The following is a 22,404-nucleotide window of genomic DNA, read 5'->3' as shown; positions in this document are numbered from 1 at the left end:
ATGTACTATACGGTTTCTGTGGTTAGAAACCCTACAAGTTGTTTCTTTCACTCTCACTCTCTCCAACAATGAGGCTGAAAACACGGCAATTCATAAAAAGTTGTTCATTTTCTTGCTTTTTATTTTTTTCATGTTAAATCCAATTTAAACTACGTACGTTGCTAGTAAAATGAAACAGTCACGCTGGAATGTTAGCAATGAAAAGATACAAAATTCACTGAAAGGACAAATCAATGTGAGACATCCCATTTATATGACAGAATTGTTTTCTTTGTTCCAGTTTGGCAAAAATAAAATAAATTTTCCTTTTTTTTTTTTCCTCTGGTATGTCAGTAAAAACTGACGTCAGCTGAACTTACAGGCCACTGAACCCATCTTTCAAACAGTCATAGCCCTTGAGCATCTTCTGTATCGTATACGAACTGGATCAAACATTGTAAAGGTTCCACAAAGTACATATTTTAGTACAACATAAGATATGAAATTCTTTGGCACATAAAATGAACGTAGCAGGAATAGATAAAAACGAGAGAAAAAAGTCACCATTCTATACACACTGCGCAATAGAATACTGATAGTAAAAAGAGTTTATACAGTATATTGAAAAGAGAATAACACTGACAAATGGATGGACAGAGATGACAGAGGCTGAGGCCTTTATGTATCTGTTGGTCAGATAAGTCAGTCTCATGATTTTCAGTAGCAACTATGAAGTCACTGTAAAGGGGCCTGCAAACTTTTGTGATGGATCACACTTTGGTTTTTGCAGTAGCAGATTAGAGAATTCCGTCTTCCAAAAAAAAAAAAAAAAAATGGTGTGATTGAAACTTTACGATACTCCTTCCTCCTCATCGTCACGGTGACCGTCTGTAATTCGGTGAGCCATCACTTTGTCAACTGGTTTTACAAAACTGTACACTTTTCATGGCTAATGTCACATGCACATTCAAACTCATTGTTCAACTCTTTCACTCCTCATCACACATGCACACAGTACATACAGTAAGCGAGAAAAGCCCAGATGCATGTATAGATATATACAGTCCATGCACAGTACAAATGCAAGTATATGTTAACACACACAAGCGGGATTTGACAGCAGCACACGCACACACACACACAATCGCAAACCTACACAAGCAATAACTCAATCAAACAAAATGAGAGCCCAAGGGATTTCCTCTCTGACAAGTTTGTAAACAGATTTCAAGGCAGTGTGATTCTCTTCCTCTCTGTCTATCAACTTATGTGCTTATACTGTATTTTCGAGTGGACGATTTAAACCTGACGACAAAAAGAGACCCTGCTGGGTGTAGACAGCACATGGCTGTGACTCCAGAGGTTGCAGTCGTCATGGGAGCCAGTGCTGATTAATGCTAAAATACACTTTATCCCCACCCAAAACTGCCCATCTTCTGTGTCTCGCCTCCAGCCTGACTGCCATCAACAACCAAGCGACTGAGCCTTCGTCGTCATCGACATAGATCATCACCCACCATCGTCGTCATCATCATCATCATCAGGCTAGTTTTCCCGATGTTTGTTGAGGCACGTAGCCAAAGGAGGAGGCAAGGGGACCATAACAAGAGGAGGTGTTGATGTAGGAGATTGTTCTAGTTCCTGGTGTCCACTTTGCTGTGTAGGCAGGGCAGGAGTGGATTCAGAAAAGGAGGTGAGTTTTCATAGGCATGTGTGTGGATTGGGTGTGTTTGTGGGGGTAGTTCCTGGGCTGCGACGGACTGGTATAGACTATTTCACAGCTCAGTGTCTGCTGTCTTGGCGGTGGAGTGGCCATTGGTGGGAGGGGGAGGCTGGGTCTTGGCTGCCTCGGGGGACTCTCCGTTTACGCTGGGTTTCTCCTGAGTTTCTGGAGGGGGGTTGAGGGGAGCCACAGATACAAGAGTGTTCCCCTGGTTCTCCTGATCTACTGGATAGGCCTCCTCTGCCTACAAATACAGCACAAAGTAACAACTCATTATGGAAAAGGCAAGATGGAAAATACCTGGGTAACAAGACACTTATTGCTTGTGAGCAGAGTGAAGTAGCTGTAAAGCAGCTGTCACCTCTTTGTTATTTCAATGTTGCTTACGTTAAAATGAATCATTTGATTTGATGATCAAATGCACATAAAAACACATTCAGACGGGTGACAAATTAAAGGAAAAACCAACATAAAGTGTCTTAATAAGGTGTTGGGCCACCGTTTGCTGCCAGAACAGCTTCAATGCTCCTTGGCATTGATTCTACAAGTCTGTGTAACTCTACTGGAGGGAAGGAACACACATTCTTCCAAAAGACATCCCCTCAATTTGTGTTCTGATGATGCTGGTATTAAATTGGGTTGAGGTCTGGTGGCTGCGAAGGCCATAGCATACGATTAATTTTCATACTCATCAAACCATTCAGTGACCCTCGTGCCCTCTGGATGGGGGCGTTGTCATCCTGCTTTCCCACTCATTCTTCGAGTCGTTCCTTTAATTTGTCACCCGTCTGTATGTACACAGATGCACCCACTATCCCACTTTTACTTAAAAACACACACACACACATGCACACACGCACACACACACAAACAAACCCTCTAATGTGGTTCTGCATCACGTGATAGTGCGAGTGGTGCAGAGAAACAGCTGTGTCTGGTTACTAGATGAAACCCGATGAATAAGGCAGGGCGTGGGTCTTTGGATAAGGCACACTCTCTCTCTTTCTCTGTGTATTCCCTCTGATAGCTGGCCAGCCACATTCCCTAATTAAAAAACTGGCAGCGACTCATTCACAAGTAAAAGGAAATCGACCTGTTTTGATTTCAGATGTAGTAAGACATGAACCTTGCCCAAGAAAATGTATGCATAGTGTTACTGAATCTCTAATGACTGCAGCGACTGCAGACACCCACAATATATGTTGAAAAAATGACATATTTATGATAAAACACATCTGCAGGTCATATGTAAAGTCAATCCCAACAGTATTATAGTAGAAAGATTTCAAATGAACAAATCAGAACCATACACACGCTCATGACTAAGTGTCTATGCAATGATTTTCAATTCATGGGCTGAGTCTCCAATAATGTATCAACTCACGTAAAGGCAGAGAATAAGCAAATCAGGTCCATAGTGGCAACATATAGTGCAGTTTGTTGTACGTCCATTCTTCACAGAAAATGAGAAAATGTGCTTACCAGCCTCACTCCCTTGGGGTCAGGCCTGCGTTGGCATTTGAAGTAACCAGCAGTGATGCCCAGGGCAGCGAGCAGACCAGAGACCAGTACTCCAACAAATACTGAGGAACCTGATGATGACGGGGTCTCTGTTTTTGTCACACCCAGCTGAAAACAAATTGAAGAGATGAGATTGTGGTCAAAAGGGGTCATGTTTGTGAGTTCAAGGCATCTGAAACAAAATCATTCTTTTCAAGTTGAGCCATGAAGCAGGCTGTCAATTTAGGTCCAGGGAATTGTTTAATTTGATTGGATTGAATTTGATTCGAATTTGTAGTAACCCGGGTTCAATTTTCACTCACAAGCCTTACAGCAAAGGATTTGCCTCACTTTTCTTAGTAGGTTTCAAGGTTATTGGACCTACACAATATCATAATCAAGCTGGCAGCAACTACAGTTCTCTTACCTTGTCTTTCAAATGTTCACTCTGGAGTGCTGCAGCCAAAGATCCCAGCCCAGCTGCAGGGGCAATGAATATTACAAATATATCAGTACTTAATAAGAAAGGAATATATATTGTTTTGCTGCAAAACCATACAACAAGAATGTATTGTAACCTTAAGTGTCACAAATAAATGAAACTGGCATGTGCATATCATTATATATAAATATATCTCATCAACACCCACCCTCTTTGCTGGCCACCAGCACGTTGTTGCCATCTTGGAAGATATCGAGATTACAGTTTTCCGTGAGGCACCAGCTTGCAGGGTTTTCCTGAATAATGCGTTTAGTGGCCTCCTATAAGAAAGGATTTGTATGTCAGAGGGAAGTGCGGCAAAAGTCTGACCAAATTGCCAATTTTCAGTGTTCAGCTTCCTTCATATACAGACCCATGAGGGCCAACAATCTAATGTGGTTCTGAAATTTTTCCCTGCTGACCATCAGCGCACGTAGGCCTTTGACTGTGCAATGGAGACCAAAAGCATTTGGATGGAAAACTTGCTGACCACACCTTCTATTTTCCCACCTTAACCCGAGCTATGATATCACCTCATTGCACAACTTTTAGGCTTTGTGACTGGGGAACACTCTTCATTTTCTGTAATGTGATCCAGACAGCTCCCAGTGTTCCCTAAGGACCACTATGAGAAAACCCTGAATCCTCAGTTAGTTGGGAGTGGGCCCACAGCTGGACTCTGCTGTAACATCCAGATCTTTGAGGAAGGGTGGGAGACACTCAGGAAGGCTGAACTCGAATCACTCCCGGGGAACCTCTTCTCCATCTGTCTGTGTCACATGTTGCTCTCAGGAGTCCTACACTGTCTCATAACTTGCTCTGCTTGACCTTACGTGGTGTGGCACCCGTGCCTGGAGTTCAGATGAAATACAGTAGGTTCACATTTGACGAAAAATATTTAACCAACACAAATGCCTCATTTGATGCTGAAATAATGTATAAAGAAGGAGAACAGTATATGTTTTATTTTATATTTTGTTATATTTGACACTTCCTTTTATATGGACTGATGACTTGGGGATTTACAAGGGTATGAAAAAGACCTTTTGCTGCTTTATCGAATTTGTTCCATTGATACAAGCTGTTCTTTTATCAAGGTCTTTCGTGCCATTCACTCACTCTTGCCTGCATTTTGAACCAATCATCAGCTGGCTAAGCCCTCTGGCACCGCAGTTCATGTTTAGTTTCAGGGTGAGTTGGACAGATGACTTCTGCAGCTGGTCCTGGCTCTGTGGATGTTACAGTAATGGACCCAAATAGAGGCTAACTAAAGTATGCGGACTGGAATCTGACCTGCTGCTTCAGCTCTTGTGCACCTGGACTGGCATACTGTACCATGCAACAATCAGTTGTATTGGAACATGTCGTGTTTGTGGTGTTTTGACACATCATCTAACAGCTGTTCATGCAAGTAGGATTTAGCAGTGTAAGAGTTGGCTCCAAATATGAAATTTTCTAGAGACACAGATATCTAACTTAATGTCTTCCGCTTGTGACAAAATCTGAAAAGCACCCCTTTTTTTAAAAAAATATATTAAAAAAAAAAACAGCGAAATGAAGCCACACCCTTGCAAATCCTCCTTTTGCCATAAGGACCTCAGAGCGAGAGGAGGAACCATTAGCTGTCCTCTTCGTTTGTGTCCCGCCAGGAACACAGACTAAAGATTTACAACGCCTGAGGAATGTCTGAGAAAAGAGCTGCCTTTATCAGGGCCATATTTCCAACCGTAGCTCTTTAAAACACATTAATCTTCCTCTTCTTCTAAGCAGAGTAAGCCACTCCCACTGGACCCAAAGGTGTACAGGGCCAGAAAAAGGTCTTGGTTAAGAGAATGTGTCAATAGATGGTAAACTGACATCAGCGCCCTGCTTTTATTTCACTGTGGTCTTTAATGTTGCAAGGTAAAAAAAAACCTCAGCTGTTGGTAGTTGGATGCTGCCTGTGGTTGGCAGTGAGGAGATGAGGGTTATTGTTACAAGCAGGATGACATAAAGGTTGTGGTAGAATGTAACGTCGGCGGTGGAGGATGGATATATCATGAGAATATCGTATTTCTACAGTAAAATTCATGTAATGATAAACTCGTACTCACACAGTCGTCTGTTACCACCACAGCCCTGACAGCATTGCTCTCTGGGATGTCCTCTTTTCCAACACACTGCACATTAGGCTGTGGAGACAATAAGCCAGGTCAGATAGACAAATGAGGTCAGAAAAAGACAGCACACTTTGCACATATGGTTGTAACCACAGCATCAGTCATCCCTTCAAAACAAATGTGCTATCTTTTACAGAAATAATTTACATGTTGAGAAGTAGAAATGCACCATCTGAACATGGTACAGGCAGGTACTCACCACCACTCTAACAACATGGGAGTCATCTGGTACCTCAGCGACTTCAGGCACCTCATTGACTCTGCCAAGGGGGGCAGGGGTGGTCCCAGAGGTACCTGAAGTCTCTCCATCCTGGCTGTTATCAACCGCAATGTTTACAATAGTTGCAGGGAACAGGTTATCTCCAGGAACTGCAGAAGGAACAGAGTCTGCACCACCAGCAGCAGTGGCAGCGTCACCCACAGTGGGGGCAACAGTGGCATCCGGAGCTGCAGCAACTGGCCCTAAGAACAAAATACATGTACAATCCCATTACACACAGACCACATACTGGCTGTGCATACGATTTAACTAATTGACTGAATGTGTCAAGGTGTTTGTCCCTTGTAATGTCACTATAGCATGATGGCCTCTCTCAGATGGGAATATAGAGAGAAATAACTTTGAAATAACTTCTCAAAAATCCCTGTCAGGTCCCCAGTGCTAATCTTGATTGTCATTTATTGAGGCTCCTACCAGCACTGACGTCTATAGCTGGATCGGATGCAGCTGGATCAGCTGCAGATGGATCAGCTGTAGATTGGGCTGGAGCATTTGTTGCTCCATCCTCTTGACATATCACTTTATCTGCAAGGAATGGAGAGACATAGAGAGAGAGAGAGAGAGAGAGAGAGAGAGAGAGAGAGAGAGAGTATAAGTAAGTATGATGAAAGAAGAAGTACGAATGTTGACGCAAATTGCAGCAACACATCACAGTTTGAAATCACTTGGTGTTGAATATGGGAAAAAAAAACAACAATCCTAAAATCACAGCTAGTTCTTCCTGGCCATAATCAGATCCCACTGTTCTTACTGTATGTAAATATGTGTGGTATTTTGGGATGAAATTTCCAGCACACACTCAGTGGAATAAGTGAATGAGGTCAGGGCAGAGGATTGGTTTGAACAGCTTGGCCATGCCCAACCCAGAGATGCGCAAACTAATTTGGCACGTGTGCTCAGGGGCTCTAACTAATTGGTGGTCACATATGGGCTAATTCTCACCGTCTGCAGCCTACGCAAATAAACAGCTCAGTCAAAAGGTTGCGGCCTCTCGACTACAAATCCGTCCTCCAGGAGAAATCCTGTTTCTGTGATAATCTTGGGATTAAGTTGGGTGGTGCTCAAAAAACTTTCTGACATAGCATGGTTAAAAAACATAGGAAAGCATTTGCCAAATTCATAATCCATGTGAGTTTTTTTGAATTTAATGGGTAGATGGCTGATCTAACAAAGTGGATTATGTTATTAGACTGTCTCGTTCAATTACAGAGCAAACATTTTAACTTGTGATGTGTTGTCACACACACACACACATACACACGCGCACACACACAGACACACACACACACACACACACACACAAAAACACTCTTTCTAGTACAACCGAGCCCATCACCTCCGCTCCCACTTCCACAGCCATGCATGATAACTGAAGAAGTATCAGTGAGTGTTCAGGCCCAATCAGGGATCGCACGGCCAATCAAAAAGAGAGGAATTTAGCTTTTCCAATATAATTCAGGATTTACAGCATTGTATATCAATTCCTCCTGCACCATCATTTGTAAACACGCCCCTCGGCATGGAAGGAAACCAGCATAGTGTGTAAACAGTTTAACATCTAACCAAAACTATGCTGCAATCAGAGGGAAAATGTGTTTGGTGCACCACTGCCATTGTTTCGTTAAACACAAGGTACATTTATATAAATGTGATGCATGTAGATGTTTTGTGTGCGTTTGCAATCCTATAAACATGACTGACTTTAACAAAGTCTGCAGCTCCTCGTAGGAATATCAGCACCCAAACAAAAGGTAGTTTTACATCCCAAGCGGCCACCATGATAGTACGAGTCCAACATATGGTCCCCCCCTGCAGTGCCTTTTATCTCAACAGTGGCGTCAACTGGCTGAACATTGTCCAAAGCTGGTTATATGCTGCATTTTAACTGGTCCAACTGGGCACAGATCCTAATGTTTCATTGTGCTATTAGAGCCTACGATTCATTCATTCAGCCTTCAGCTTGAGCTGCTATGTTTAATAGTGTAATAGTGTTTAGCCTCCATGCCACTGAATTAACCTAGTGTCTCAGTTTGTGCCTCATAGGCATAAAGATTTTCTTAGGACAAACAGTATCTATGGAATGTTTTTAAAGCACTTCATTGTATAACCAGTTAAGTATTCAGTGCTGACTGGAATACGCCTGCTTATTTATGTTTTAAAGCTTTTACCTCCTCAGTTTCTTAAAAATATAAATCATTGTATTAATGGCTTCTCTTGTTTAAACACCCGTTACATGCACAGACTCTGCACAAATACAGATACTGGGCTGGATACAGGAGAGACACATACATACTCACCAATCTACTCACTTTAAACTGTCACATGCTTAAACTCTGTGCACTGTGTTTTGAGAAGTTTATAGACACTTACACTCAACCACTGTGGACACAGACGCTTAAGACAAATCTCACGGTGTTTCCAGCCAGGCCTCTCAGCATCAGCACGAAAGCCTTAGGACCTCTTGTCTCAACACAGAGCAACACATGCAACACTCCTAGTCCATAAACACAACCTTGGTCTCTCTCCAGAGAGTTTTTGATGGACTCAGAGAGCACACGGCCAAGGCTGCAGACTAAATAACCTCTGAGTTCAAGTAAATCTTGCTCTTCCCTCCTCTATTCACTACCGGGCTACGTCAAGTGGATTTCCTGCCCTGGCTGTCCTCCTTGAATCTTTCAGCCTGGGTGTTCCAGCCTTTGACGTGGTGTGTGGTGTGTAGCCACGCCAGATGTAAAGAACTAAATCACAGGTTAAAGAGGGGATATACGACACAGGCTCAGGATTGTGAGTGACAGTTCAAATGCTGCATTTCTTTTTGCCTGTGGTTGGACAAAGAAACAGCAATTATAAAGCAGGACAAAGGCAGATATTTCACCAGCAAATGACAACTGTAATTTGGTGGATGCTTAAAGCCTGCTTACATAATTGGTACACGTAGCCAATGGCAAATGCTTTGTTCTGTGTGGGAAGATTTACACCGACGCAACAGTTATTGTTGACGTGCTGCTGGAATGTGTTGCAGCTACTGAGTTGAAGGTCCAACTGTATTTCATGTAGCTAATGTAGGCAACTCCTAAAAGTCAGTTACACTATAAACATATTAGATATCACATCCATAAATAAAGCAGCCCTAGGCCCCCTGGAAGATTGTCAAGAATTTCACAGCTGACTGTAGTGGATTATATATGGAGAGAAATGGATTAAGAAAGGTCATTACAGAATTGACAACCCTTTATTGCACATCATCACTCACTGCCTGGATTCCAGGATATAGTATGTGGTTGTCCACACTGAAAAATAAATCAAATGACAAGGCTGAGATAGACACAAACACATACAGATGTGAGGGCTCCTGAGGGTTTAGGTGGTAAACCATATATATACGAGGTATTCCAGACTATAGTGGACTCGGGGGGGAGATAAGGTGGAGGGGGAGATCGTTTCTTATCATCGATTTACATACTGACGTTGTTATGAAAGCCAGGTCCTATATTTGTTTTTTACATTTGGTTCTGTTTCCTTCCAGACAACTTCCTCTCAACTCTCTTCCTCCAACTCCCCTTCACACACAGACAGACCGACAGACAGACAGACAGACAGACACGCACGCACGCACACACACACACACAGCAAGAGAGTGCATAAGTGTCTCTGGAGGGAGTGTAAAATGCTGATGCTATCATGGTATCATAGCACGCACACAGCTTGATTCTGCCACTTATCTACTGCTCAGTCGTTGCTTTCCTACCTCAGTCCACGGCACACTACTGAATGCTCCAGGGTAGCCGGAGATCACAAAAACACAAAAACTTGATTCTATGATCATCTGACTGCTTGTGCTTCTTGTTCCTGTTGGGCTTGTTTGTAGTAACAGCAAAATAAATCTTTTTGTTTTTCTCTCAGTGTGGCCTTTAACAGGATTTTTTGCACCAAAAATCAGCAAGATTGCCTTCAGCTGAAACAGAGGCATCCGCAAGCTGCATGAATGGATTGTTAACTGCAACACAACGCACAATGCTCCGCCTGTTTCTATCACCCTCCACTATGCCTCAGTGGCAAGCAGCTGCAGCAAAACAGGTTGTGTATGTGCGCTGAAGATATAAGGGTAGGTATATTTTTAATGGTGCTATCTTGTCCCACTCCCCGACTATGTCCCTGCCTCACTCATCTGTGACACTCATGGCCTTTCCCAGTCTAGCTACCATTGTAATTGCAATCTTTTACCCTTCCTGTTATTCCAGCGCTCAGATTGAGGCTGGGTTATAGTGAGGACGTTGCAGTAAAAACAAACATCGCCACACCTGATTAAACGGGTGCAGTCAGAGAGCACGGGCAGGGGACAGCAGTCCTTTACTTGTGATATTTGAGGATGAGGCCTGCTTCCTCTCTGGGGAGACTGGGGGCGGAGAAATGAAGAAGGGAAGAGTGGTGCAGCTGCTGTAAGTATCCTTAGGGAACTCCTTCCCTCCCTGCATATGTGCTGTACCGTCAGAGAGCTGTGAGATCGGTGACATCATGCGTAAGGAGGAAAACTTCAGCTCCAAGTCTTGGGACTCGCATTTGACCTCCACCCAGACCACTGAGACAACACCTTGGCTGTAAAAATGAGCCACACCCTGCTATCGTCACTTATCCGTGTCCACTGCTTAAAGATGTCCTCAGAAGACCTTAAAATCTCCTCTCACTCCTTTCTTCTCATTCCCTATTAGGAGAAATGTCACCTCATCTTAGACTTCAGTCAGGAATTGTTCAGTCCCACAGATCCTTTATGGAATTCTGGGAATAAGAAATGGCCACCAAAGACGGAAAGATGAGATTCAATGGTTATTTTCATTATTGATTTATCTTCTGTAACAAATTATCTTTCTTTATCAATCGTTTATTCCGTATGATATCAAGAAAAAAACAATACATATTTTTCAAGAGCCCAAGGTAAAGTCAACCCCAAAAGGCATCTGTTTTATAATCAAGCAAAACAGAGAAAAGTCCTCACATTACAGAGGCTGGAAGCTCTTAATGTTTAGAGACTCAATCTATTCTAAAAATAAATTTTCTGTCCATTAATCAAGTAATTGTTTCAGGACCAGATGAGACCAGATGATCCCATGTCTCTCTAAAGGCTACAATACCAGTTTCTGCAATCACAGCAACACTATCTTGAAGGAACTAGTGTGGTCTCATAGCTAACCATAAATATTACATTGTTGAATTTCTTCAACTGTATGAAATAATAAAAAGACAGACTGTACTGTTATAGAATATACCACCACATGAAGCTACACAAACACAGTCCACTTTCCTACTACTTGCTACTCCAGTGACCACCTGGAAAAAAAAAAATGAACACACCGCACCGCTCAGGTCTCTGGGCAGAAACAAAAATAGTTCTCACGTTCAGAGGGGTGGCAAAAGTTGACTTTTTCCACTCTGCCCACATCCCTGGTGTTTTCAAACAAAACATGAGATAGAAAAAAAGAAAAACATAAGAGGAATTAGCAACAGATTTGGAATGTTATCCATGCACATCCTATAACAGGATGTGGCTATCACAGCACACGCAGTGACGTCTTCTGAATGCAAAGGTGAACATGCTGGGGGCTCCTGATAACACATGCACCAGCGCTGGAATACAGACACACCAATCAGGATACAGCAGAAGGACTGTCCTCGACATTTTAGAGGCTTGATGTGTTTCCTCAAGTTTCCTTCATGTACTCTGTTATTGGGCCACTTTTAAAACCGGGGTCGATGAAAAGGGAAGAAATGATCAAAAGGTAACACGATGATTGATAGCAGCTACTCACCATTGTTTTTATTCTACCCCTAATTTACTCATTAAAATAGTTTCAGCAGGGCAGTGAAACTTAAAACCTGTGTTTCCAAAACAGTCCATCCATTTTGTTAGCGGATTAGAAAACTGGAAACACCAGCTGCTCTGAGAGGCTGGAGCTGCTCGCTGCTCCCCTCCCTGTGTCAGAACCAGGACCATGGGCTTCAAGCAGCAGATGTCCATGGACTGATTCCAGCTGCTGTTTTTACATGAGACTGTGTGGGGAGAGGTTGTAAAAAGATATCGAAACCTATAGCCCTAAACAATCTGGTTCTGATATGATTCAGGCTAAGGAGCCAAAGTGGGGGGAAGAAGATTGAGAAATAATAGCAATAATCGGATAGCCTTCCAGATATGGCTACACAAAAGAAAAACCTGTACACCGTTTATATGTGCACACGCATACAGTACAAATGATTGTAGTTGTAGTTGTGTTTTCAGTTAAGCATGGCTTCAATGACATGGCTTATACTGAACATTAATTACCAGGAGCAATTACTCTGGCAGTCAAAAGGCCTCAGCCAAGGCTCATTAAGTGCTTTTATTCCCCGGGGTGAACAGTATACCCCTCCATAAAGACAGCCCTGCCTGGATACGCAACACACACTATGTGCTTCATGCGAATACTGGTGTTTGGCATGATATCACAAAAAAAAAAAAAAAAAGGAAAAGAAAAATTGGATCAATCAGTGTGAGGAACACTGAGCTGTTGCTGGAAATTCAGTTTTGAGCCAGTGTAAAAAATAAAACAAAACAGGGATGACACAAGACGCAGAGGTTGCCTCCAAGTTCTTGTTGTGGAATTCACACTATAATCCTGTGTGGCTGCTCATTAGCTAAACAGAGTGGGGTGATTTCGATCTGGGAAGAGATATATATCTGGAGTTTCTCTGCTTGTGCCGCCAAATTTTCTGAAACTGAAGGAGACACAGGAGGAGAAGTTGCCCCCCCACCCACCACCACCCCCACCCACACCCCCACACATACACATACACATACACATCTACCCACTCCCCCCTGCTCCTTTTCGCTGGTAAAACTCAACAGCTGTAAAATTGCAGCAGGGTGCCAGGGGAACAAGGAACAATAAGCTCACCAGAAACAGCAGTAATTGGAAGAGGAAGATTTGAATGCGAGCGCAACGTCTGCTTTTCATTAAGATTGTTTCGCTAGGTAAATATTGTTGCTAGACAATCTATTTCTCCAAGTCAACTCCTTTTCCTGGATGATCATTTAGTTAGTGGCGACAGTGGTTTTCGTTTTCTTATCATTAACATGTTTTCCTTGGAACGGAGTCAGGTTCAAATGAAGATAATTCAGCAGAAAAGAGAAAACACATTTTTAAAAACATCCTTCCCTTTGTTATGGTTTTTATGCTGATGAGGGCTGGCAGATGAGGTAACAGAACGGACAGTGAGGACAGGCGTTGTTTTTAGATCGTTTGAATGATTTCATGTCATAGACAGGCCTGGCTCTCTCGTGTGCGCAAATCACTGGAGCAAACTGGAAGTGTGACAGAACACAGGCTCCAGGTTTAATTACTCTGAGAGTTCACGTGGCACCTCAACCGTAAGCTTTGGGCCCAAGTGGACACACACCCTTGCCTGACATAGGTCCACTATCTGCCAAGGCTTACATAAAAAAGACCCACACCCTCTGGCAGATGACGTGAATCAAACTGCAACATCACAACCGGTCAATAGCTGAGGGCCATGAGAAAGAGTGGCCATATTCTGTCCATGTATATGTTGGCAGGGTTGATGCTGTCTGAGAAACAAAGCTTTGTACATTTGTATGCAGGGAGATATAGATGCTGAATTCTACTCTCTGTGAAGCATGCCTCTGTGGCCTTTTTTAAAAGGTTCAGTTACAACATTTTTTCACACTTTCTCTGACAGAATACAGGAGCCTGTTTGTTCTTCGATCTCCTCAATCATCGCATATCGATGGCTTTGCTCATGTGCACACACAAACACATGCACACTAACTCTCTAATCTCCCAATCCAACCACAAGCAAATTTCTTGGTTTAATGTGGTATATTCTAACAGCAAATGTCACAGGTCCTGAGGCCCTGACATAACAACAGAAACATTCATCATACACGACAAGCTGAAATGAGCGAGCTGATATAAAGCTTGGGTTTTCCCCAAAAAATCTTGAGAGAAAGAGAGACAGCGAGAGAGAGCTTATAACATTCTCCAAGAGGCATTGAATGACATCATCCAACCCTGCAGTCCATGCCCATTTCAGTGCTACATATTTGCATGACTGCATAACTACTGACTGACAGCCATGGGAAATGGGAGCATAAACTAAATTTGTGTTTGTGAGAGGGAGAGTCGGGCTGATTGGCCTGCTTATGTATGACAAGGATGTTTGCTCTGATAAACACACAGTCAAACACATCCACAAATCAAGTGCGCCAAGGGCTGTCATCCTGTCTCACTTGCATCCTGCTTGCCATCAGCTCCTCCATTCTCTTGCTCTTGTTTGTCTGAATCAGTTTTTCTACACTACAAATCTAAACTAAGATGTTCTTCAGCTGCAGATGCTATCAGCTAAGCTGCGGACAGGCACAACCAGAATTATTCACACTTTTTGGTGATTTGCTGCAGCCATCTAATACTTAATGCATTGTATACTATACGACCACATAAATATACCTGTTTACGAGTAAGTGGTGAGTCCATTATACAGTAGAAGTTCATACTACAAAGCCTGTTTAAAACATAGACTGTAAATAAAGATGGACGTAGCCTCTGTGATGTCACCCATTGGTTTCTGAAGAGAAGTTTTGAAGCTAAGAGTGGGCTGCTCCGCTGTTGCCATCTTGGCAGCGCCTGACTCCAGCTAAGTGGCTAATCCAAAAATGGGCAAAGAGGCTGGGCGTGTGTGGAGCTAAGACTTCGGTGCATGCTAGTTTGTGGCTTGCATGACCTGTCACTCAAAGCGGCACGCCCTTAATTATGCATAACTTTAAGCTTTAATAAAAATTAAATGGGTGAGTTATATAAAAAATTAACCCCCCTGTACAGCTGTCATGAAGGGGGAAATTAGCTGTAGAGCCCAAAACCATATTTTGTAACAGGCTGTGTGCATATTTCTGCTGCAAAGTTGCAAATTTTAACATGGGAGGCTAAGGGGATTGTCTTGCTTCTGGAGCCAGCCTCAAGTGGTCATTCAAAGAACTGCAGTTTTTAACCTCCTAATCCACAGCGGTTCCACACTTAGAATAAGACACAACAACATGACATGAGCTGTGCTGTGGCATGGCTCTGTGTTTATCAGGATAGAGTGACTCAACAGAGTCTTCTTTATTTGATCAAGACAGTCATAATGGAGCATGAAACATTAAAATTGTCTGTGTCTTTGCCAGAGAATATTGACGTCATCAGAGTGAGACCTCCGACCCATATACCGCTGCGACCACATAGTCCTATATTATGAGAAGAGTCAATGAGGAGACAGAGTGTCTCTTGTGACTTGGCTGGTCGTGCAAAATGTACCAAAACAAAAACAGAAATAGCCACAGAAGAGCTGGTGGGATGTAGATGCAAGAAATCATTACATACATACTATTTCACTGACAGTGTTTTTTTCAGAGCCAAATGTGCCCATCCCCCTGCAAATATAGACTGCAATGCTACACAAATGTCAACAATGTTGCAGGACCGTGTGATCAGAGGACTGCTGTTGGATGTGGTAAAGAACTGAGGATGGGTCAGCAGACTTGAGACAACACCCCTGTGATATTTTTAAAGTAGAAATCAGAAGCTGTTTGCTAAAAACCTATAACAGGGGCTCCAATGAAAGATCCTATTTAAAACAGGACTGTTTGTTCATATTTAAAACGTGAAATCTCAGTGGGACTCCGACATCAAAGATAGATTATGCCTGGTAGGCAATATGCAAATGTGACAAAAGGCAATATGGGCATGGTTGTAATAATATAATAATTGGAAATAGCTTAAAACAAAGTCTTAATTATAGAGCTAATAAGATAGTAGAATAGTTGTTTTGAAAGCAACAACAGTAATAAACAAAAAAATATATAAAATACACGACTGATTATTAGATGTGTCTTAAATTGCTGTGCCTGTATCGAGGCTTTAATTTGTTGGAGGGGAGTGCCGGGAGTAATTAGATTTCCATGTAAATCTAATTACCATCTGTTAAGCTGCTGATGCAGATGGTATGTGGTGTGCCTTTTTATTGTGCGAACTACGAACATGTTCCGCCATCTCATGATCTTTTTCCCTTTTAAAGTAAACCCTTGGTTATTTTCATCAGTCTGGAGTACTCCTCCTAGTCCTCCCAAGGTCACTCCTAACATTTACCGCCCCCCCTCCGCCTCACAGCTCTGCAGAAGTCGTTATGCTGGCCTGAGCTAGGACTAGTCCTGCTTTACAACCAGCAAGGAAGAAACACCGTCCAAGCCATACATCACCCTGCAATTAGCATCAGGCCTCAGACTGATTTGATGCGGACTGCCCAGAGAGTCCACACTCATCCACATCACTCACACACACTCACACACACACACACACACACACACACACAACACATTTACTGTTTGCGGATCACTAACACAGTGGGGGGAACTATTATTGCTCTCTGTTGATGTGTTGTGTGGTCACTTTGTTATATGCAGCTCACACACACATTTACTGTTTGCAGATCACTAACACAGTTGGGGGAACTATTTTTGCTCTCTGTTGATGTGTTGTGTNACACACACACACACACACACACACACACATTTACTGTTTGCAGATCACTAACACAGTTGGGGGAACTATTTTTGCTCTCTGTTGATGTGTTGTGTGGTCACTTTGTTATATGCAGCTCACACACAGTCACATGTAGTTGAAGTGTCTCATTAGACAGTTTTATACAGAGTATCATGCAATATATGGGACCAATCTGATCCTATTTTTAAAGAAGAAATACATTCATGTGTTTTGAGACTATGTGTGTCTGTGTGTGTGGCTTTAGCCCTTTTTACAACTGTTCAAACACATATTAGCTCCACCCAGATGCACTGCAGGATGTAAAGCATAATTATTCTCAACTGCAACTTTCCACTCCTGAGCAGACCCTTTGTGTCTGCAGCCACACCACTGCTAACCACTCCTCTTTGCATCTGTGTGCACCCTCATGGCAGAACACATCGTAGTACACCCCGACCCCCCCAACTAGTGTGTAAGAAGTCACTGCTGATGTGCACATAATGCATTATGTGAAACTGAATTTTCTCCACTACAATGCTAGACGCCTTTTGATCAAAAACACTGGAACAAAAAAAAAAAAAAAACTTTTTGTAGAGAATATAATAATAATAGAGAGAATCAAAGTTGTAAAAGAAGATGCTATAGTTAATAAATAGAAGTGTACTCACTGCTGAGCAATAGAGTGCAGAGCACCAGAACTCCAGCCATCCGTCTCAAGAGCCCATTCATTCTCCACATGGACGCAGCCATCCTCTCTGGTCAGATTCAGCGCAGCCGGTGGGACTGTGTGTGAGAGCAAAAAAGTGCGGTGAGTGAAGGTGAGTGAGTGTGAGGGCTGGGGAGGGGGGTGGGAGTTAGGTGTTTCCTGTGAGGTCTGAGTGAGCGGGACAGACAAGCAGGATAAAGCCTGGCTTGTGTTCCGTTGCTCTTTATATGGCCCCACTCCTTCAGCCTCTCTCGCTGCTCTTTCCACACCCCTTTTCTAACTGCCTGCTGTTAACCCGTTTCCCCCAAAGCAACGGCCCCGGCTTCCTCCCTTTCCTTGTGTGCGTACACATGAGCAGCAAGCACCAGGATGAGAAAATGAGATGTTAGTGGTTGGAACAAGGCATCTGGTTGAGCCTTATCTTTGTTGTACGTTTGTTTCCTGGTGAAAAAAGTTGGCCATCTTTCATAGAAGTTTGCACAGTTTGGGCACAAGTGGCACATCTGCTTCTGCAGTGTGGGGGGCTGTGGGTGCACAACAGGAAAGTTTCATGTGATGTTCTAGCAGACGAGGTACAAATATAAGCCATTTGCACTGGTTTGTCTTTGAAAAGAAAGTACAATGGCTCAATAGAATCACAGAATCAGTATTCCCATGAGAATATGAGAATATAAAGTTGAAATAAAACAAAGCTAGATATCTAAAACAACACAACTTCAGCTCGAGGATTTGTAGAAAGGTGTTAAAGATGTTAAGTGGGTCCTATTTTTGAAGATGCACCTGGTAAACAGGAAGCACTCTTCCTGCCTCCTACATGTTGTGTACATAGCTTAGAGGCCTGTAAAAGCACATGGCGTCACACACAACGCTTGGCCGTAGTTTTTGTGTGTCCCTGGACAAATGACTAACAGCCTGTAGTGAGTCATCCACTGAACCACACAAGCACACATGCACGTTTGCATGTACTGTACACGCCTTTTTCAAATGCTCTAACACACACACACACACACACACACACACACACACTTACATCATAGACAAAACACACATGCTATTTCGTAATCGCACCACATCAGCAGAAAGTGACAAACTGTTGCACTGATGTGTGGTGTGTTGTAACAGTGTGATGTTGGGTGTTCACCGTTCATGAGAGATGTGCCGTTCCAGACGTCCAGGCAGGCCACATCTGGAAGCACTGCAGTCCCACCGCTGGGTTTTTGAGGACTGCCTGGAGGTTTGCTTGTCAAACAGTTCAACCATATGAGACTGAACCAAGCCAAGATCAGGCTGGTGTCTGGGGCGGCTGCTCCTGCTGGTCACCTTGTATGTTTCAGTTCAGATCTGCTGAGGGCCACTTGAAATCCCATTGACGTTTAATGAAACTGACACTGTGGGTTTGAAGTATACGTTTTGAATAAAGTAAGTTTTGACAATTAAGTAAACTTAGCTGTGGTTTAAAACGTTTCTTACACTGTTAAAACTATCTCCAGCTTTATTTCTGAAGAAGTTGAAACAGGCGTGAAGAAAGCTGATATAATAATATTCAAACTAGGCCTGGTGGGAATCAAATCCAACTGCCTGTCTCTAATAATTTTCTCTCATTATCACACCATTAGAAAATCATTATGAAATGGTGAGACAGAGTCAAATAAAATCTGCCAAAAAAAAAAAACCCTGTCCAAATACAAATAAATGAATATAATGTAATTCAACATGGTGGCACTTGATGCAGTAAAATCCTCATTAAAAGTAATAGGCCACTAAGCTGGACAGAATAATATGTGCATATATTCACTATGATTTCACACAGTCTGGAAAACCGATTAATAACCATTACACAGCACTATAAACTCCGTAATTAACTCCTCTGCTTTCTCCTCTACAAATCCCACCACAATCCTTCCTGCTTTCAATATATTATAATCCTGATTTATTATATTATTTCTAATTATTTTGTAGCCACATGCAGTCCTGACTTGTTTTAAACATGCTATAGTTCAGCCACTCCTTAAGAAGCCTGGTCTTGCCTGGCTATTTCATATAATTATAGGTCAATTTCTAAGTTTTCTTTCTTTTTATAGATTTTAGAAAATGTCATTTTGAATCGGTGTGTCCTCTTGAAACAAAAGCAATATGTTTGAGAAATTCAAGTCTGGGTCCTGTGAACACCACAGCATACAGACAGCTCTCCTAAGAGTGACAAATGACCTCCTCTGTGCTGCTCTATCTCAATTCTTCAAGATCTCAGTGCAGGTTTTGAAACTGTAAATTACATGATGCTCCTGGAGTGCTCAGTCGGCATTTCAGGGCCCGCCCTTGATTGGTTCCATTCTTACATTTCAGACAGATGCTTCACTGTTTCCATTGGCAGCTCATCCCTCCGCACCTGCAAATATTTCACGTGGGGTTCCACAGGGTTCAGTTTTAGGTCCACTTCTTTTCTGTCTTTACATGCTACCACTGGGAAGAAGAATCAAACTCATAACATCTCTTTTCACTGCTACACAGATGATACTCAGATCTGACTCCCCCTCAATTCCCAACATATGTCTCCAACATATTAAAGACTGGTTGGTTCATAATTACCTTCAGTTAAAAAGAGGACAAGATAGAAATTCTACTCCATTCTAAAGATTTTAACACTGTTACTGCCCAGATCCTTACTCACCTTTCTGCCTCCATCAGGCCACATGCTAAGAACCTGGCTCTTATATCTGAGGGGGATCTAAGTTTCAACAGGTAGGTAAATTCTGTTGTCAGGTCTAGCTTCTTCCACCTTAGAACCATCTCCAAAATGAGGCATTTCGTATCACCCAGGCTGGACTACTACCCTACACATCTCAAGCTATCCATCTTCTGTTTACAACGAATTCAAAAAACTGCTTCCCGGTTATTAACAAAGAAACAAGACCACATCACCCCTATCCGTGCATCCTTACACTGGCTCCCTGTTCATTTCAGGATAAACCTTAAAATTCTTCTAATTGTCTAGAAATCTCTCAATGGTCTCACCCAAACATTTATCTCAGAACCTCTCACTCCTTACAGCAGCAAAAGACTACTCAGATTCTCCCACCGTGGCATGTTGGCTGTGCAGTGTTCATGGAAAGACAAGGCAAGTGACAGGGTTTTATCTGTAGCGGCTCCTTGGCTCTGAAGCCAGAGGCCACAGACAGTCTGCTGATGCTTCAGACCTTAAGACTCACTTTTATTCTCTGATTTTTAAACTGTGTTTAACATGTTTATTTTCATCTGATTCCTTGACTCTTCCTCAAACATCTGTTTTGCATATACATCTTTACACTTGTAAATGTATATATATATACAGTATGTTTGTCTTTCTGAAGCACTTTGGTGCAGAACCTGTTTGCTTTTTGAAGTGTTATATAAATGAAATACACTTAAAACCTAACTTTTTCAGATGACATCTAATCTAACTTCTCTCCTGGTGTGATTTACTTGTGGATGATTATCTTTGCATAGTATGGTTAACACTTATTTGAATGTGAAGCATGTGTCTGTTTACAGCTGAAGAATCCTGATTAGCTAAGTCTGACAGGGGGGTATTTCTGTGGGATATTGCTTATATCTCTTTTTTGCCTCTCCCTCCCCATTTCTTTTAGTTACCCTCCCTATCTTACCATTTGACTTATTTTGGTTTACATGCACAAAGAATCTCTGTGCAGTGACGGGTGGGGGGGTGGGGGTGGGGGGTATTGCCAGGACATCACGAGGATCAGCACATGGCAGCGCAGAATCTGACCCTCAGGGACCCATTTGGTTTTTGTTTTTTTTCCCTTGAGGAGTTTTTGCTGTTTTTGGAGTCTTTGAGCCAGCTGGATGCAGCCATCATAGGAGCATGACTGACATGTGACTGCACAGACTAACAGGCAGAAATATGGGGATAATATTGGTGACATTCAAAGCTCCACATTTTCATAAAATGCATGAATTCAAGAGCACTGCAAGAGTTGTTGCTGGTCCCAGTAATAGTTCTGCTGGTGGCCTTAGTTTCCCTCTTCTGTCTCTCTGCCCAATGTGCTCCTTTATTCTGTATCCTTCTTCTGTGCTGTGGCATGTCATAAAATATGCAGAATAATAAGGGATTGCTTTTCCTATAAAATGCATTAAAATAATATGTGTTTTGTAAACCCTTCATTCATCTGTAGTCATTCTGCTTTGAATTTAAAACGCCTGTTTGCAACCAAAGCTTTCTTTCATTCTTCGCTTTGCTAACGTAGTTAATTCTTCATTGTTTTTAACTGACAATTAAGAGGAAGCTCATGAGAATGTAATGACATTATGCCAGTGAGGTCATCTGGGCATCTCTTCCACTATAATTACATCAGTTTCTTAAGATAAAAATGTCAATAAACATTCCTTGAAGTTGAGAGGCTTTCCTGCTTTCCTTTTCATTGATGGGATGCGGGTGTAGAACAGGAATCTAAGTGCAGAGGGACTCTGCTGGAGGGGACATCAGCGATGATTTGACCAATAGAGTAGAGGAAATGATGCCATACCCTCATCTCTGCTTGATGACACTGCTGTTGCTTCTCCATTCAGTCTGATGGGCTCTTCTCCTCCCACATCATCCTGTTGACCTACCCATCTATCACCACTCCTGCATCTAAATTCCTCCTCTGTTTCCTGCCATTCACCTTGTGCATGATGTTTCCTAACAGCCGGGCATCCACCATAACCCTGGTATGCAGAAGTGTACAGACAGACCCGGTGATGACCCCCAAACCCATGAAAGATAAACATGGAAATGTATTTATACTCATTCTTAACACTGTAGCTCGTGCTAATTTGATGCCCTACCGTGTTACATAAGACCGTGTGAAACAGGACTTGGCCGAGCGTTTCCTTATCATAATGGCGGGACAGCACCAGAGTCCACTTTCTCACCAAGGGAGCTGTGTGGAAAGAGAAACACAGGAAAACATAATGGAAGCAGCAATATGGTGTAACACAGCAGTCAGACCTCTAGCAGATTACTCTGGGGAGTTGATCA

At 42.5% G+C, this 22,404-nt stretch overlaps 1 protein-coding gene across 1 annotated transcript; it reads right to left on the bottom strand.

Annotated features, from left to right (window-relative positions):
- Positions 1–306: 306 nt before the first annotated feature.
- Positions 307–17,589, bottom strand: LOC111235041. The gene is made up of 8 exons (XM_022763340.1): positions 17,353–17,589; positions 6,537–6,647; positions 6,042–6,304; positions 5,777–5,854; positions 3,853–3,964; positions 3,630–3,682; positions 3,185–3,331; positions 307–1,946 (listed from the first exon to the last, which is right to left on the bottom strand). Exons 1-8 carry the CDS (start codon positions 17,432–17,434, stop codon positions 1,755–1,757), a joined length of 1,038 nt encoding a protein of 345 aa, XP_022619061.1. The 5' UTR covers positions 17,435–17,589; the 3' UTR covers positions 307–1,754.
- Positions 17,590–22,404: the final 4,815 nt, after the last annotated feature.

This window comes from Seriola dumerili, unplaced genomic scaffold (assembly GCF_002260705.1).
Source record: "Seriola dumerili isolate Sdu_G_001 unplaced genomic scaffold, Sdu_1.0 BDQW01000468.1, whole genome shotgun sequence".
Classification (NCBI taxonomy): domain Eukaryota; kingdom Metazoa; phylum Chordata; class Actinopteri; order Carangiformes; family Carangidae; genus Seriola; species Seriola dumerili.
This window is presented reverse-complemented; position numbering and strand designations above follow the sequence as displayed.

What these genes read in the sequence shown, in the direction of transcription:
- LOC111235041 (XM_022763340.1), bottom strand. Translation starts at nt 17,434, where the DNA reads ATGGCTGCGTCCATGTGGAGAATGAATGGGCTCTTGAGACGGATGGCT. An exon ending in CCCATGTTGTTAGAGTGGTG is followed by an intron (nt 5,855 to 6,041) that starts GTGAGTACCTGC and finishes TTGTCTCCACAG; the next exon opens with CCTAATGTGCAGTGTGTTGG. An exon ending in ACCCCAAGGGAGTGAGGCTG is followed by an intron (nt 1,947 to 3,184) that starts GTAAGCACATTT and finishes CTGTATTTGTAG; the next exon opens with GCAGAGGAGGCCTATCCAGT.